Raw genomic sequence first — 18910 nt, 5'->3', positions numbered from 1 at the left:
AAGATGAGACAATAATGCTTATTAGATAAGAGCTGATATGTATTGTCTCAACAAGCCCAGCAATAAATGCAGTAGTTTATGCTATTAAGATGCTGTTTGATGCGAAAATGGATAGTAAATAAATGTAAAATGTCATTATATAATTTGTTTTTACTAGTCAAACGTTTGGCATTTTGAGAGAATTTATTTATTTCTGCATTAATGTGAGCTGTAAATCCTGGAACCTTTCTTGCGCTGGGATTTGTTCGCACACGGTGCTCCATTTAGAAACACCGCGTCACTTCCTGTTAGGATCCTCAACAGAGCCGAACCACAGAAGCTAATCAATTTTAGCTGCTTTTGGGCAACAAATGTTAATGTATCATAAATACTGATCGACCATAATGATTCCGTACACGGTCAACATCAAGCTAGCGGCTCGGACGTTGACTGGCACTCTCAATTTACAGAATAAAACCGCCGTCGATTGGTGAGTCCTGCACCACTGCCGTTAGCATTGTTTTGTAGCTTGTCCATTTAGACAAGATGCGCGACTGACAGGTGATGTTTATGAATTGCTAAATGCATTTTGTGGGTTTCACTTAAGCGTTTCCTTTCATTTCTACTTCGAAATATGCTTGGGAGAAGTGATGCTGATAACGTAGTTTTTCTCATCAAAACAGAGAATCGTGTAACGTGAGGGCATCCTGTGTCATGTGATGTGATGTGACATTTTACAAGGCCTGATGTATTCAAACCTTCAAGCAGACACTGTGACTGCACTGCGACTTTATTTAAGTCACCCCAGGGCTAAAGGCGGCCAGAAATATTGACAGGGGTTGTACAGTCTTATTAACAGTTAGAACTGAGAGCTGATGCTTTGCATTAATCATCTGAATAAAAGACTGTACGTGTAAATTTTCTGGGTGTCTTTTTACCTCATGCAGATAGACAGCATGTCAGTTATATTGTATATACAATAAGCATAACTGTTTGATGGTTTTTGTGCCTTCATCTGCAGTTACCCTTTATTTATTATAGTTTTGATGCCCTTGAAAAAATAAATGATCATTTGAAGATTCAGAGCTGTTATTTGTTTTTGTTGTAATAGTGATGTCAGTTAGGCTTGGAGTATTAAATCATCCATCCTTGACCAGAGAGCCTCTCTTACACTCAGGTATACATAAACTGCAAGGTATATTAACTTATTTTTAAAATACATAAGTGGCTGTTGTATCGGTATTGACATGCAAAGCAGGTAATTATCTATTTTCGGTGTTGGCTGAAAAAAATTGTGCATCCCTATTTATTCTGTAATTATCTGGCTATTTTGAATCGCAGTCACACAGTTCTGTCAGGTGTGAATTATATCAGCCTCTTGCACCAGAACTTAAAGGTACATTGTCTAAGATTTACGGCGGTTTATTGACAGAGTAATGCAGAAATAGAATATAATATTGATCAATATGTTTTCATTAGTGTGTAATCACCTGAAAATAAGAATATTTGTGTTTTCATTACCTTAGAATGAGTTCCTCTACACACTTGTAAGGGGAGTGTGAGGCAAGGTGTTTGAAATCTGCAAGCTCACAGGCAGATGCTAATAAATCCTGCACACTGATCTTTTAAGGTCCAGAGATTCAAAAGTTGGTGTGGAATATAAGGATAAATTTTGTACAACTTAATGTGGTCCTGCTGTGTATGCATGCAGAAATCGTATGTATGCACACTGAAAGATGAAGATAGATACAGGCATGGAGTGGAAAGTTGGAAACTGTATAGCAGGCACAGCTTTAAAGTAAAACTATATTAATGGGAGAGGTTATACAAACCGGTGTCAGGCCAAATGGGCACAGTCATTGATGTTGTCTCATAAAATAAAATGTATAAAGTCACATCTCACTTTAAATTTTCTTTATGTGGTGTTGTGCATGACTTGGCGCAATCTCCCTCTGTGGTGGAAAGAACTTTCAGCTCCCTCACACAGACCTCATCATTCACTTTCTTCTTTATGGTTACTCTCCTCTACCTATCATTCTCCCTGACTTTCACTTACTGTAGGGGTTGGCAGGGGCTGATAGCTCAGGGATGTCACTCCAGTATTCTCATCATCGATCCAAAGACTGCTCAGACCATCCAGGTGTTGGAGAGACACAAAGCTAATGTGGTCAAGGTGAGTTTCCAAAGTAAATGTTTTTTCATCTGTTTCATTGTTTATCTCCATAGTAGGGCTGCAACTAATGATTATTTTAATTTTTTATTACTCTGTTGGTTATTTTCTCAATTAAATATTAAATATTAATCATTTAGTGCCAATCATAGAGCCCAAAGAGATGTCCAACTATGTGAAGGCCAAAGAGAGGCAGTAAATCCTCCAATTTGAGAAGCTGGAAACTGCAAGTGTGTTTGACTATCTGATTCATGGAAGCAAAAAAAAAAACAAAAAAAAACTTACCTTTTGCACTTTTAAGTTGGCATATACAGATGTGGTTTGTAAGCTTTAAATGTCTTCAGTGCACATACTATATGTCACACTGTATATCCTTTATATATATACCACACACCTGGTGCAGGAGTAATATTTTATCACCCAGTATTAATGTTAGCATTGTGTGACCTTGAACTAAGTTTGTTTTCGTCCCTGCCTGGCAGACAGATTCAGTTCTGCTTCACTGTGTAAACCAACACCAGAACACGGATAAAGGTTGCTTCTGCATTGACTGAGAATCCTATTGTGTTTGTGTGCGTGCATGTGTGTATATATGTTTGTGTGTTTTGTCGAACGGCAAATAATGGGCAATAAATTCTACAGTGATTATCAGTGGCTGGGCTCAATCCGAGGCTCTCATTCCTCACTCCAAAGCACACTTTAATCTTGTAAAGCACCGCAGCCACAGCAGAGGGCCATTCCTCACCGCCCAGCCTGACATAAGAAAGCTTGCTGAATTAAAAAAAAAGAAAAAGAAGGAGTAGCCACAGTAAAGAGCATGCCTATTCAGGAACAAATATGCAGGCAGAATCAATTATTTAAACACCAACTTATTCATGGAGTCATTTGTCTTTTTAAGTGTAGAGCATTGCATTGGCTGCATTCCAATGTTGCTTCCTCTGTGGTCTGTGTCTTATTTCTTCAATTTTCTGTATCTAAGTCCCCTAAGCCCACATTTATAGGCACTGCTTATTATGCCTGCCAGACATCGTGTGATCACTTGTGCGTGTGTATGTGTATGTACCACGGGACCTGGAGCTTGACGGCAGCTAATCTCTCATACCACTGGATCCATCAGCTTGTTTTTTGGTGTACAGTTATGACTGTATGCTCAAGGACCTCTGTGGTTCACAATATTAGATAAACCTTAAATAATGTTTTTTTAATGGCTCCAAGCTGGCGACAGCCAAACATCACTGTGACCTCAGATCCCTCCCTCTCTCGTGAACACAATATCTCAGAAAATCTTGGGTGGAATTTCTTCAAATTTGCTTCAGATGTCCACACAAGGATGGACAGCTTAGATTTCAATGGTCAAAGGTCAGTGTGAGCTTACAAAATATATTTTTGGCTGTAACTCAAGAATTCATATGCTAATTGTGACAAAAAATAACTCAAATGTCTGAAATGATTCTAGCAGAGAATAACATCTTACATGTAATTAGTTTCATGCAATTAAATTAAAAAAATAAATGCTACGCTACTGAATGCACTCATCTTCTTTATTAGTTACAATCTGTAAAAGCACTAATACCATTTTGGATAGTCCACAGTTAAATGAGCAGATTTGTCTGTCTGGTGTTTTATGAGTGAAATTCAACATCTTCTGTGAAAGAAAAAAATGTTGTAGGCAGGTTCTGTGGTTTACTTTGTTTACATAAATGCAAAAAAGTGGAAGTCTTCCAGTGTTTCTGTAGCGACTGCCAGATACTCAGCTTTTGTTTTGTGTCTGCTAGGTGAAATGGTCCAGGGAAAACTACTACCACAACTTGAGCTCTCCTTACTGTCTGCGGCTGGCTTCGGGAGATGCCTCGGGGAAGATCATAGTGTGGGATGTGGTCAGCGGCACTGCCCACTGCGAGATCCAGGAGCACTCCAAACCTATCCAGGGTAAGAAATCTTCCGTGATCAGTCCCGCCCTCCTCATCGTAGGCTTGGATTGATTCTTTGTCTGTCAGCTCTGTACAGGAAGGGGACATTTCTCCGGCAGTGCTGCCAGGCAGAAACATTGAACTGTTGCTCTGTTGTTGGCCATTTGTTTTCATTAAGATGCTCTTACCATCATTCTCTGTCTTTCCTCCTGGCGCACACTACGCCTACATCCTCTTCTTTCCACCATCCTCCTCTCTGTCTTGCTGTCTTTCTCTGGCAGACTTGGAGTGGTTGTGGAATCAGGATGCGTCTCGGGATCTGCTGTTAGCCATCCACCCTCCAAACTATATCGTTCTGTGGAATGGAGACACAGGCACCAAGCTGTGGAAGAAGAGTTATGCTGAGAACATCCTCTCCTTTTCTTTTGACCCCTTTGACCCTTCCAACATGGCATGTAGGTGAACATCTGACTCAGGCGTAGTTTATTCACGGTTTCACTTTTTAACTTTTGCTGCCCACATATTATACACATCTTGTCTCTATGTTGTAGCCAGACTTCTTAGATTTCTGATTCATCGAGTTGGAATGAGATTTAATACTATGCCTGAATATATCTTAACACATGTCAGATACACTGTGCCGCCTCTAGAGAGATGCAGGGCATTCAATTATATAAACCATTGAACTGTTGGTAACATTTCATTTTCAAAAACAGAGGTAAAGGAAAACAGACATTTTCTCAAGTGACAGGTGTTCATTAACAACACAACAGCTGTGACAAGCATCTTTATACTCTTTTCTCCTGTTTTTTTCGGCAGTGCTGACCAGCGAAGGAATAGTCTTCATCACAGACTTTACCCACTCAAAACCACCGGGCAGTGCTGGCAAAAAGGTCTACATTGCCAGCCCCCATGCGAGCCCTGCCCACACCAAACCTGCGCCTGCTGCTGCTCCTGCCCCCACTGGTGCCAAGAAAGCCCTCAACAAGGTCAAAGTGCTCATCACCAATGAAAAACCCACGTAAGAGACAGTTTTTCTTCCATAACTGTATTTTAAAATGTATAAATATATTTACTGAATACCTTAAATCATTTTCAAAGTCTGTCAGACTCTTGCTCACATATCAGTTTTAGAAATTTTCAGGGTCACCTAAATGAAGTTTTATTCAAACAGAGTTCCAAGAGATAATTTTATCAGACAATTTATCAGACTCAGGGTATCTTCAGCTACCAAATGTATGCATGTGCCCTTGACCTGTAGTGAATCTGCATCTGTCAGCTTGCTTTAATTATGTTATGTCCTCTGCTGCTGAACAACATATTCAGGCGATGAATATGTCCTGCTTGATGAATCGAAGTTTCCCACAGATATGAGTGTGAAATGCAGTGTAACAGATGCAGTGTAGGGATCACATTAATACAGTACCGTGACATTTTTTGAATGACCTCTCAACAGGTTGAGTCAACCTGTCTGTATCACGGGTTGTTGAAGTGCAGCTGCTTAGCGCTGTCCGTTATTCATTTCCTATTTACTGTTTGTTCTTAGGTAAGAATAAACACAGAAAACACACTTTATACAGCTATTTATTTCTTCAAACATATGTTTACATGATTAAGTTACCAAGAAAGATAGTTTAAAACTTGTGTGCTGTTGTGGAGCCTCAACTGGTACTCACTGCTGTCACTGTCCTGGCCTTCCAGAGAGAGTTAGGCAGTAGGTGTGACATATCTCAGTTCGTTGTTTAATGGATATTAAAGCTGGATTACTCTCAAACAGACACACTCACGGACAGCTGCTGACACCAGAGATGTGCTGTGCGCTCCCCAAATTCTCCAATTAACACCACAGTTTATTCAGTTTACAAAGTGCTGCTCAGCAGACCAGATAAATTCTGTAATCCAGAGAGCATCAAGTCACCATCTTCTGCTGCATTTGTTGTCCTAAAATGTCCTTAAAATAAATGCCCAAATAATCTGTGATGCACAAAATGTTGAACACAACGGCCTGCAACTGAGAAACCTCTTTAAATCACTCCAGTGATGCTCCATTTTTGCTGTCATTTCCTTTTCATTTCTCTTTTTCCTTTCTTTGAGTTTAATGTCAGTCAGTATCAGTGGCTTGTGGGTTTGTGGCTTGCGTCTTTTGCCCTTATATGGATTTATCGGGGCGTTTCTATATGCTAATTGCAAACTCCCTGGCACTCATATCCAATTTAAGATGAAACACAATTCATCATACTCAGGTGGGTAAGAGCAAATTTGGCTGTCTGCGCACGTTTCATGAATCTCATGTAGGATTTTCACATCTCACCTCCTACTGCTTTGTTTAAGAACTAATGTAGTGAATCGTGAGTGACAGCGTATCTTATGACACACAAGGAAAGTATGGATTACACCTGAGGGATTTGTTTAAAATCGTGTTTCTGTAACAGGATGAATTTTAGTTTGTTTTGTTCAAGTCAGTATAGGGTTTTGAGAACAGTTTAAATTCGAGGTTCGAGTAAAGTGTCACATCCTTTGAGGTTAGATGTGGTGATAAATCACATAAGGGAAATGAGGGGCCTACATTTATCTGAAGAATAGGGGTAGATGTGATGATTTGGCACATTTACAACTTGGCCCTTTAATGCTGAGACACAGAAGAAGTAGTGGCTAACCTAATTTTTATGCCATTAAGTGGCAGACTTGTAAAAAGGCATTACTTTACAAAGTTTAGACGGATCGGGATCCAGCGGATTGTTTGATGTGCTGGCAGCTTCCTGCCTGAGTGGTTGTGACTGTCAAACAGACTTATTTATAGCTGCAGCGCCCCGGCCTCTCTGTCCACCCACCCAACCAGCCGTAATAACAAACACTCCATTAATCTTACTTGACTTTATTCTCTATTCACCTCCCTTGCATGTTCATTTCAGCCTTTGTGTCTTCTATTGGTAATTGACACTGTTTTCCCTCACCTTTCATGTGGTGTGTAATTGCTGTATTCTTTCAGTCTACCTTTGTCTGCACGTCGATTTTGGGTGTTTATCATGTTCATTGTTACAGTATCTCTCCTCTCTGGCTGTGTCTGCTGTGGTTGATAGATGGGGGTTTAAATAAGACTCTGCTCTCCCAGACTGTTATCAGAAAACCGCCGAATACAGTACTATATCATGCACATTATTGTCTCATCAGACAGCCATTAATCCTGTTGTTCGGCCAGCGGAGATTTGGTCCTTTTATCAAGATAACGGATATTGGCTTCACGCACACACACTCAAGCATGCCCAAACACACATGGACGAACTAAATCCATTTTTTTTAAATTGTCAGATTTTTGATTTTTAAAACCTAATATCACAGAAAACTAGGAAGAACATTAAATTATAGACTGAATCGCTGTGACGTCGTAGTTATAACAACTGGTGATAACTGGCTGTTGATCCTGAATTGTGTAAAATCTGCACATCTGTTGCGACGTCACTCCCCTGTCTTGGAGGCTGCCTGGTCAACCACATCATTCTATTGGCTGACATGGGCGGGTCGTCACCTGACTGAGCTCACCTGGGCCTTTGAGTTAAAAACCGGAATTAGATCTTCACCCTAATGTTTGTGAAAGCATAAAACATGCATTTTAGATTAATGAGATGTGTACTTTATGAAAAAATAAAACAATCACATGTTGCTGCCAGGAAATTCTGTTATTTTAAACAAACATTTTGCTTAGTTCTATTTATTAAGACGTTACAGTTTCAATCCCGAAGATTTCAGACACCTGTGGTTACCATGTTACCGTGGTAATGTTATGTGTGATTTAATCTTACAGGTACCAGAATTACGGGTCAGAAAACACTCTTTCAGCGGCAAACACATGTTGTTTTAATAAAGAAGTCAGTCAGTCTATAGTCAGCCTTTCCTGTCTTGCCGTGAGCAACCGTGATCTGAATTTATGGACACACAGCGTGGGTAGTTTTCCACACAACAGGGTACAGTAAAGTTGGTTACCTTGCTGAGAAGTTTGAGGTGTGCAGCCTGTGGCTTGCAAGTCTCCCTCTGACCCCTCACTGTAGCTGCTGCTTCTTATTCGGCTGACAAAAAAAATGCAGAAGACAGCTGCAGTCTTGTTTTGTTCGTGCATTTGATGAACGATTGCTAGTCACAGTGACAAGTATGTTCCGTTTCCTGTGACTGCTTCACAATAAAAGCCACCCCATGTTTTGCTGGTTGAAAGTTTTTTATGTGAAGCAGCACTAGAATATTGTATTTATATTCACAATATTTTAGTGCAGCTCTGATAGGGTGTAAAGAGAGATATCAGTAAACAGTGAGTAACAATAATATTAGTAAAACTGATGTCTTTTTCTCTGGATCCTTACTGTGCATGTTAAAAAAAAACCCTATAAATCTGACAATGTGATAAAAAAATGGAATTCGATTGCATGAAGATCCTAATTATTTTATATTTTTAAGGATATTGGGGGGATATTGGTTTAAGGCTAGAGTAAGCGAAGCACATGGACAAGGGATAAAATATTGAATTGTCTTTAATCAACAGACATCACACCAAGAAGACAGCCAAGAGCACTCAGCCAAACCCCGAACTGTGCCAAGCTATTCTGTGAAAATCATAAAAGATCGTTTATCTTAATCGCAAGGTTCATTTACTCATCATTCAACACAGTGTTTTACAAGAAATGCTAGCTGCGGTCCCTTTATTTGGCTCACAAAGCAAAACTTGGATTACCTCAATAAATAGATGAATAAGAAGTTTTTTATGGTGGAGTGCAGAGGACTAGCATTCATGACCAATTGATGCAGGCAAGTTTTAGATTTTGAAACATCTTTTTGTCTGGGTTTTTCTTTTGTAATTGGCAATTTATAAGAGTTTGAGGTTTATTTTTTTTGGAGGGTTTTTTGTCCCCACATTGATTGCTAACCGGTGCCGGTCTTCTCTTAGCCAAGGCCGCAGGGTCTCAGTTATAAAATGTAATTATGCTCACATTTTGTGCTCATGTGCAAATCCAAGCCAAAGTCATGATTTACGCACCACTGCCTGCCAGTGTAGTTGTGTGAATTTATTCTGTATTGTCTAGACAACAGACGCTCAAGCTGGACAACATACTGTATAAAAGTATTTCTTTTTAATGGCCTTTGGGTCATTTAGTTTATTTAAGATGATTAAATAATAGTAGTAGCTGAGATCTCTTTGAAACTTCAGTCCTCAGAGGCAGCCTCCACTTCTATCAAACACAACTTGCACAAATCAGGCTGTTTGTGCACGTGTGCTGTATATATGTGTGAACCACTGACTGACTGCTGTAGCCTTCATTCACAGCAAAGAAACAGAGATGTGAGGAGTGTGTGATGTTGTGGAAATTGGACAGCTGAATATTTTGGGAGGGTTTGGGGTTAATTCTTCTTCTCTTTTTCTGTGTTTTTTGTCTTCTCTCTGAAGATCTGTTGCTTTCTTTTTGCATCTAACGCACAGAAGTCTCTTTTACTGTTTCTGTCTGATGTTTTGCCTTTGGTGGCTCAGACATTTCAGCCTCTATCTCTGTCTCGCCTGACTTCAGTAAGCTGGTAACAGTGTGATTTAGCTTAGAAACTCCTAAAGGCTCCCTTATTGAGTCCATTTTATTTGTTATGCTTTCCCCAAGATGATAATGATCTCTATTGTGTTATAAAGTTTGTCTCGCCTTTATTTGATCTCGTGGTGACCTGAAGGAATGAAGCTGTAAGAATGAGTTATGGCCACCAACCAGCTCATAGATTCAGTAAAAATCAGCTCTCTGTTCCTTCTGAACTGAATGCTAAGTATTTCTGACTGCTTTGTTGTCATATGGAGAGATCAAACTCGGCTGCTGCCAAGGATAATACTATTTGTAATTAATTTAAACACACATGAAAGATGTTACAGCACACAGACTCAACATTTTTGGTAGAGGTCTACGGATAGTGGATTTTTTAAAGGGTGATATACTAACGATAGTTTGGATGAGCATCAAACTCAAAGTAATAAATTCCTGAATAACTGGATAAATCTTGAACTGAACATTGAACAGCCATTGGCCAATTTCTGCTGATAGTTTGTAAGACGTCCCATCGGTGCAGATTAACCAGCAAAAATTTTTAGGCCTCTCAAAATAACGGAAGAGCTGCCAGTACCTACTTAATTCATCAGCTTTGCATCATTAGACAAAATTCACTTTAAAGTTTTCCTCATTTGTCTGCGACTCACAGAGCTCACAGCACTAATAACTAATTCATCCAGCTCTCTGAATGGGAAGACATGAAAAAAGATCAAGTTCATGTTAAAAATGAGACAGTTCTTATTTAACTTCTTTTAAGAATTTCTTGTCCATCACCGTGTTAATGCTCATCATATTTTAATATTTCATATGAATGTGTTGTTACAGCAGACTCTCATTATATCGATGGTGTTGTGTCTGCCGAAGACTGGAAATACATCCTGTTTTATCAGTCATTAAAATGTTCACCTCTTTGAAAAAGTCTTGTGTGCGGTATATAGAGTATCCAAAACAGTGCCCAAGTGTAGGAATAAGTATTTTTATGAATTAATTAAAGTGGCTACATGGAAACTTTCATATTGTTGATTTTTGTGGACAAAAGCTATAGTGTTTCCACCACCATTGCCACAAAATATAGTGTGAAATATAAAATAATCTAAAGGAAATCGCTCCAGCTTCTTTTCAGCCGACTAACTTACTACTCACTTAACTTTTCCTGGGAAAATGTAAAAATAATAGGCTCTTCCGGCATCCATGCTACAAAGCATTTCAACTGATTTCATCGAGAATCTGACCCGGTGGCAGGCATTAAGAATAACTATATAGAAACAGTCAGTCTTCTCAGTGATTTTCTTCTTCTTGCATCTGCAGGTCATATAGAAGCATCAGTATTAAATTGAGATTGTTGTAGTATGTTTAATACATGTACTTTAGGTTTTTAATGTACCTTTTTCTAAGTACATGCCAGATTTTTCCAGTTAAGAAAATACCCTGACACTGAAATTAATTTCCTGTTCCTACTTTGTGTGCCTCCCCATCCCTCTTCTGCTTTGCGGTGCGGTTAGTGCGGAGGCGGTGACGTTGAACGACTGTCTCCAGCTGTCCTACCTGCCATCCAAGAGAAACCACATGCTGCTGCTGTATCCCCGAGAGATCCTCATCCTGGACCTGGAGCTCAGCCAGACGGTGGGCGTGGTGGCCATCGAGCGCTCCGGGGTGCCCTTCATTCAGGTGAGGTGCTGCATATATGCACACCGAATTCTGTGTAATTAGGATTTCAGTTAAGTGTCAAAGAATCAAAAGTTTGTGCAAACCTAACAAGAGTCAACCAAACTTTGCTGGAAATAAGGTGATTGATTTGCTAATCGCATGAATTTTTCAAGGTCAGAATTCTGACAGCTTTCAGCCCTTTTTCTAACGGGTTTGAATGTGATGGAGAGACACTCCTGCTGTGCATTTGGAAGTTACAAGCAAAGACAACTAGCACAATGTTTGCACTGACATCTCAGTTGGCCTAGGTGAGATAAATGAAAGGATGGCTGTGCTCTCTCGCTTTAATGCGCTTCCTGCATCACGATCTCTCCCTCCCCTCAAATGAACCCAGTGCACAGTTTCTACTTTTATTGCGTTTCTCGTAGGGCTTTACCAAAATCTGTCTTTTTTTTATGGATGATTCTTCCGGGGAGCCAATTCCCCCTGCCATGAATGATAAAGTTCTCTACTTCTCTTCCTCCCTCTCAGTGCTCACCTCATCAAGGTCTGACGACTGCACAGCAGGGCCACGTAGTCCTTAGATACAGCAAAAAAATCTCACCAGCACTACCTACCGTCTGGCTTCTTGTTCCTTTCTGTAGTTGCATTCAGCAGCATGGTGACCTTTAGGTGCCAGTTCCCTTCTTTTGGAGTCTGGAATTCTAATTGAAAATTGATGAATGCTGTGGGGGCATTAGATAAAGGATTTGTCACGGCTGCAGAGCCTGTAATGGAACAGAAACTGTCTCTTAATGTCACCCTGTTCACTCTGCTCTCACTCCCAGCTCTGTGCCTGCCTGTGAAGGAATGACCATTGTGGTGGCCTATTATTTCACTGAGTAGATGCCGTGGTTTCCACTGTGGTGGTTCTACTCTGTTTGATCCATAATATACCCTTTCAAGTGTATAACCTTGACAGTACACATGCGTGGAGGAGTTTACTGATCCTTAGTTCATCACCACAGTCAGTCATCATTTTCTGATTCAGTGAAAATCGTGTTCTCCTCTATATTTTATTTTACTTTCATAAATCATACTTTTTTTTGGGTTGTCAGTAATCTTGTATTAATAAATGTATCCATGGTTAAACAGTACAAAGGTGCAGAACAAGCCTTTGTAGTCAACGAGTAATTCTTAAAGTCACAGAGCAGGAGTTAGGTAGTATTACTCAGCTGTCGAGGCTCTGTCCAGCCAACACCTCCCTTCTCTAAGTGTTATAAAGTGCTTGTCACACAGCCAATTTGCATGACTGATGACACAGCTTTAGCAAAAGTCCAGGCTGGAGTGTAGAAGAGCCAAGGAAAAACAGGGAAATAAAGACACAGCCTCATTTATTATACACGCTGTCAGATTTGGCACATGGACAGTGTACACAGAGTTGCCAGTTTATCAGATACATGTACAATAGTTGTACGTCTAATGTAATCTAATATAAAGTCTGTCAATGTAATGCATGGGGTGGGATCTGGGTTTAAAGTGATTGGTTAAAGCTTATCACTGTGGGCAAAAGTGGTGCTACGTCCACTGACATAACTACAAAAGTAATGTCAAAAATAAATGTAGACAGATTTTTATTCAGAAAAAGTGCTACTCACTGTAACTTTTACCTGGAAAATTGCAAAGATGGGCTTTTTTAATCTGAAAAGAAGAAAAATGAAAAATGATAAATGTAAAAGGCTGTATTATTACTGAAACTGTAGGATATAAACCCCTGTTGAACTCAAAATCTGTTCCTCCGTTAGAAAATTGAAAAAAAGAGAAACTCTTCACCTTAATGATGTTGCTCTGTACAATCAGTCTGTGGATGCCTTCTGCTTTTTTGAGAGTGTATTGAGACATATATCTTTAAAGTGAAGATTTTCATAATCACATGCGCTCAGTTGTTAACTTAATGATTAATAAGTTTATTTTATCCAGAAACACTCAATAGATGGTTGACAGAAAATGTATCTGTCAATTAAAAAGTCACTTTTCAAACAAAATCCCCAAACCTCCCTAAGTTCCATCTTCTCCACTTTGTGTATTAGTTTTTTTCTTATTGTAAATTGAATCTCTTTGGGTTTTGGACTGGTGGTTGGATAAAAGAGGCCATGTGAAGACGTCACCCGTGGCATTACAAACATAAGGGCTTATGGCTTGGTTACACTTTTGTTTATGTTTGTACTAAATCAAACAAAATTACACATACACAGTACATATTGGTAAATATGTTACAGACTTCTCAGTCTGTGGAACAGATGGATTGACACAGTGATGCAGTGCAAAGAGCAAACTTAAGCGCCACCTGTTCAACACTCAAGCTGTGTTTCATTAGCAGTTGTGTAAGTAGTACTTCCCCTCAGCCCTTGTTGTTATGTAACAGCATGCATCATATAGGCGCCACCTGGAGAGCAGAGGGAAAGTGAGTTGGGGAAGAGCGGGCTGTATATAAATGGAACTCACATGGATCGACTGAAAGTTGTAGGCTCAACTTTTTACGAATCATCAGAGATACCTTATTCGCCGAGGCAAAGGTGTCTTTTGCAGATTACTGCAGGAGACGTGGGCGATACCATAAAAATTGTTTTGTTGTGAAACCAAGTGATTTAGGATCACAGATAATGATACTGATGCTTTTTATTATTGAAAGGTGTTTATATATTTTCATGTAGGGGACAGCAGTGTGTGTGTTATTATTAAGGGGTGAATACATCTTCAGTTGCCTAAGTATAGCAGTCCTTTCATAGTTAGGTTATTATATTTGGCCATTTTCCTATTTTAGCTTTGAGGTATGTTTATAATTCATTTAGATAATACATTTCTGCTAAAGTAACAGCTATTGATGGGAAATTACAGTTTGAAAATTTAACATTAATCAATGCTGAAAATCCAGTTTGACTAAATTATTAATTAAACTGCTATTTCCTGGATAATCCGACCTGTGCTGCTCTGAAAAGACTCAACAATGTGTCCCTGTGATGAGGGTGTGTGTGCAAAGGCATTCCCTCCACCTCTCTTCATTTCTGTTACAGTTTCCCTTTCATGACATGTTTGTTAAATGTTTAAACATATTTATAGTGAAAAGCCTTCCTACCACACAGGTTTTCGTTCGCAGTTGTGAAATGCCTCCATCAAAGCTCTTCTTTCATGCAGCTATCACGGTGTGTGATTGATGTGATTAAAATGGTCAGGGTGTGCACCTTGGTATGCTGCGCATGCACAACACATGATTTGTTTGAGTGCACAGAACAGACAAGAGCAGTGGAGGAACAAGGATCACATGCACTGAACAAATGAACATGGTTTGCACAGACAGTTTTGCTTTTTGATGGAATATAAACGGCACGATGTAGAAGAGAAGAAGCTGAAAATTATCCCTTTTTCTTGTATCGATCCAACTGATGCCAGAATCAATCTTCAAAAATGAGACGTAATGTTGGAAGTATTAGTATTTTGGGATTGAGCCACCCACCCCTAAAGTGCAGTACATCAGCACATTGTGATCTGTATCATGATTATCATAACTGTTATTAATGCTGGTTTATGATATGTTGCCATGTGTTTACAGATAATGTTTGAAATAAAGAAATCAGAGTTGATCTCACTAAGTGAACACACACTCATCATCACCTGTTTCTTTGGCTCTCTGTGTTTAGGTGATTCCGTGTGCTCAGCGGGACGCCCTCTACTGTCTCCATGAGAACGGGTGTATCACTCTCCGAGTGTGCCGCTCCACTACCAATCCAGAGGAAGCAGCAGGTATGAAACCTCTTCGTAGAAACATGCACGCACGTGGAGCACATGCTAGTTGTCCTATACTCACTCACAAACCACTCTCACTACCATGCCGCCCCCAGTCATCATCTATTCAGCCAAGCTGCACTGCAGTCAGAGCCTGTAGCCTCTCTCTATGCTCCAGTGGGCATTTAGACTCTTAGTGTCTCATTTATCTTTGGCTTAGTGTTATAGGCCAATGGGAGTCCATTGTCTGGCTGAATCTCCCTCACTTACTCGCCTTGGTATCGCTTCCATGCTGCATTTTTCTTTTTTCCTGCCATTTCCTTTTGTGAGTCCCTCACGCATTTGCTTTTTTCCTTCTTATCTCTTTAAATCCTTCTCTGTATCTCTCTGCTGTGCTCCTCTTCTTTCCTCTCAGACATGTTCAAAAATTGTCTTCCCCGCTCTCCAAATCTCACTTTCTCTCTCTCTTATCTGCTTCCCTTCCTCTTTCTGTCTCTATTCCCTTTATTATTAACATCTACTCAATGTCTTCTCCCACATATTTCTCTTTTTTTATCTCCTTGTTTGTGTCCCCTTCCATTCATGTGTTCAACAATTTTATCTCCCACATTTCTTCTTTCTTTTCCACTCCCCCACCCCACCCTCTCATACTGGCTCTTTCTACCTTTTTACTACTCTTATCTCCCTCTATTTCTCTACTGCTGTGCCCACCACTCCTTCAGACCCTGAGCAGAATGTCCACGAGCTTGTTTACGACCTGCGTTCTCAGTGCGATGCCATCCGAGTCACCAAGACAGTCCGGCCATATCGCATGGTGATCTGCCCCGTCAATGAAAACAACGCCGCGCTAATGGTCAGCGATGGCAGAGTCATGCTGTGGGAGCTCAAGGCCCACACTGGCAAGGCTGCTGCTAATCCCAGGTATACACACAGACACACACACACACACACACACACACACACACACACACACACACACACACACAAATAATTCTGAAAAGCCACATTAAAATTTTGTAGGTGTTGGCTGAAATCGCAGGGAGAGGTAACGGTTAAAAGTTTGAATACTTTCTAAGGTGACTTAAACTGACTTTAAACTACGTAATCCTCTGAGCTAAATTTAGTGCTCTCAGTGAGGAGTGCAGGTAGGGAGTGCACAGAGTTTAGCTATCGTTGATGAGCCCTGCTTTCCCTTTGATGGAGCACTCCCTTGCTGCTGTCGAGGAGACAGTTTTGTATTTCTCTCTTAAGTTTATTTATTTATTTATTTTGGGTAAATGAGAGAAATCTACAGAATTGAATTAACAAGGGGAGGCATGCTTGTGCTTTTTGTTACCTTGCGATGAATTGTCTCATTCTAGGCTTGTCTGAATTTATTTTAGTGGTGTCAAAGTGTCTAATCCAGCCCACTGGGCCACTTTCCAAAAATGCAGGCCTGTCAATAATTCCAGACCAGAATACAGAATACATATTCGACATTGTGCAAAAGATTGTCAATCAGCAGCTTCAGTACAAAAGACTCTGTATCAGACTAATATCTTAAAACAATATTGGCGGAAGCCTGTTGCTAATGCACTGCTAAAACATTTGATTTGTAATGGGGTGGAAGACAAGGCATAACCCTCTTCCACTTTAGTTGGTGCTGTGTTGTGATTGCAGCATTACTACACAGGAGTGGAAATGTCTGGAAAATTACAAAAATGTCTGCTGTCATCAAGTTGTCTGATCGTAATTGTAATGCGCATGTAATGACAGTAAAATGAATGTTGAAACACTGAGACATTGTTGAAATTGAACCCCTTTTTCCTCAAGACATCTCAGGCTGTTCATCATCTGTTTTGTAAATGAATGGTCCATTAACTGTGAACGTTTTCAGAATGTGCTTTTACCTCTTCACACTAAAAAAGGAAAAAATCTGGATTTGGATGTTATTTTTTGGTTCTTGTGCAGTGGTTTTACTGGTATGGCCCATTAAGATCAAATTGGGCTGTATGTGGGCCGTGAACTAAAATTATCTATTTGCAAACAGGTGGGCTTTTTAGATGACAACTGCTGTCTTTCACACAACACTGAATGAATAATCTCATGCTTCCTTGTGATTGTTAAAGCCAAAATGGATCCTAAAGAGCTGCTTTGGCTATGGTTTGTTACACTGACATGACTTATCATCCCAGTTACGTTCTGTCTGTAAGCTGGTTTTGTCAGTGTGTACTGAGCATGTAGAGATAAATTAAGAGGAGATGTTTAGAGTGAGATATTTCACTCTGCTCAGCCCGTTCGATTATAGGTCAAGCCCCCATCGTGTAAGCTCCATCACAGTTTGCAGCAGTCATGAAAATAATTTTTCCAGATATCATCTCTGTTTTTGTGGAGCTGCATCTAATCAATACAAGGATGCTGCTATCTCCCTCTGGTGTGGTAATTTCTTAAAAAGCGGATCACATTTGTCATTGGCACAAGCAGTGTTCATTTATCACTCCCCATTCACTTTGTTTCAATAACGGTTGTGTGCCATGATTTTCAAAATGTATTTAATTAATTTTCTCTCTCCCCCTCTCTGTCAGTTCGGGTCTTTCGCCGCTCTACTCCCCCGTGTCCTTCTGTGGAGCTCCGCTGGGTCCAAACCAGAAAAAGATTCAGGATCTTTCTCTCAACAGCATGATCGGTACGGCTGCACACATCACTGTCAACGCCATCAGTCAGCACCAGACATGTTGGTGTCATGTTTGGTGTTTCCAAGGCAAAATGTCTCTCTCTCTCTAGGGCTTGGTGTTGTGGCTGATAAAAAATATCTTGATATTTTTAGGCTATTCCCAGATATATAGTAGATATCTCAATATACATGTTTTCTCTAAAATTGTACAACTGTGCAAACATAAGATGATCTCAGGGCTGGGTGATGTGGATAGTTTTTTGGCCAAAATATCAATATTCCTATAAATCAGCATGATATTGACCTATCACAGAGATATCAGTATCAGCATAGATGTTAACTGACTGGCACAGATATGAAAACCTTTTTTTCTTTACAGATTATATAATTCAGGAAACGATTCTTGGGGAGATTTAGATTTAGCACAATGGGGAACATTTACAAGAACACGAGGGAGCTCCCTGGCAGGTGTAAATGCTGAGAAGCCTCTTATTGTTTTACAGCCTGGCCCAAAGTGACTGACAGTATTAAAATATTCAGAAATTGACTGATACTGAACAGTACTGATGCTTTTATATTATATTCATGTATTCTTTATTTTCTCAGTTTTCAATTCTGCAATTGGTTGTCACATGAATATGTTAAAGTATTTATTTATTTTATTATTTGGTGCAAATTCTACATAGAAAAGGTATGTTTTTTATTCCAGCTCACAGTTTCACTATGTCAGCCTCCATGTTGGTAATCAGTGAATTTTACCTCTAAAATCAGTATCATTCTCAAAAATCTCACAACAGTAGAGCTCTAGTACGGATTGCTATCTGTGCTTTCACAAAATATTAACACAATGAGATGTGTGCGTATGTATGTGTGGTTATATACACTGTATGTTTGTGTGCATCAGGCCTTCTTTATATCTTCTGTTGTACCTCAGTTAGTTATGTGGGCTCTAGGGCACCCCATCACTTTCTGCTTTAATGTGTGACTCCTGCACGCTACACAGGCCAGGCTTATTCCCCAGTCTGAACAGCTCCGCACAAAGAGCCCCATGGGAGCTTGGTCCTTCCTCTCTTTCACTTTTCTCTCTTTACCATCTCATCCTTTTGCTTATGATGTGTTTCTGACTCTCCCTCTCTCTGGTCCACTCACCCTCTCTCTCTCTTTCTCTCCTCCCTGTTGATTTAGAACAGAGCTGCCTATCAAAAGATGAACGTGTGCATAG

General features: G+C 39.9%; 1 protein-coding gene across 1 annotated transcript in view; it reads left to right on the top strand.

Moving 5' to 3' along the window:
• The first annotated feature begins 278 nt into the window (after positions 1–278).
• wdr11 (WD repeat domain 11) overlaps positions 279–18910 on the top strand; it is a 65667-nt gene continuing 47035 nt past the window's right edge. Inside the window, exons 1-9 of the mRNA XM_084735987.1 lie at positions 279–469; positions 2041–2152; positions 3925–4078; positions 4341–4514; positions 4879–5080; positions 11129–11294; positions 14951–15053; positions 15758–15956; positions 17600–17700. Coding sequence (XP_084592113.1) covers positions 384–469; positions 2041–2152; positions 3925–4078; positions 4341–4514; positions 4879–5080; positions 11129–11294; positions 14951–15053; positions 15758–15956; positions 17600–17700 — 1297 coding nt within the window. The 5' untranslated portion in view covers positions 279–383. The remainder of the gene's footprint in view (positions 470–2040; positions 2153–3924; positions 4079–4340; positions 4515–4878; positions 5081–11128; positions 11295–14950; positions 15054–15757; positions 15957–17599; positions 17701–18910) is intronic.

This window comes from Lutjanus erythropterus, chromosome 14 (assembly GCF_056507025.1).
Source record: "Lutjanus erythropterus isolate fLutEry1 chromosome 14, fLutEry1.hap2, whole genome shotgun sequence".
Taxonomy (NCBI): Eukaryota; Metazoa; Chordata; class Actinopteri; order Lutjaniformes; family Lutjanidae; genus Lutjanus; species Lutjanus erythropterus.
This window is presented reverse-complemented; position numbering and strand designations above follow the sequence as displayed.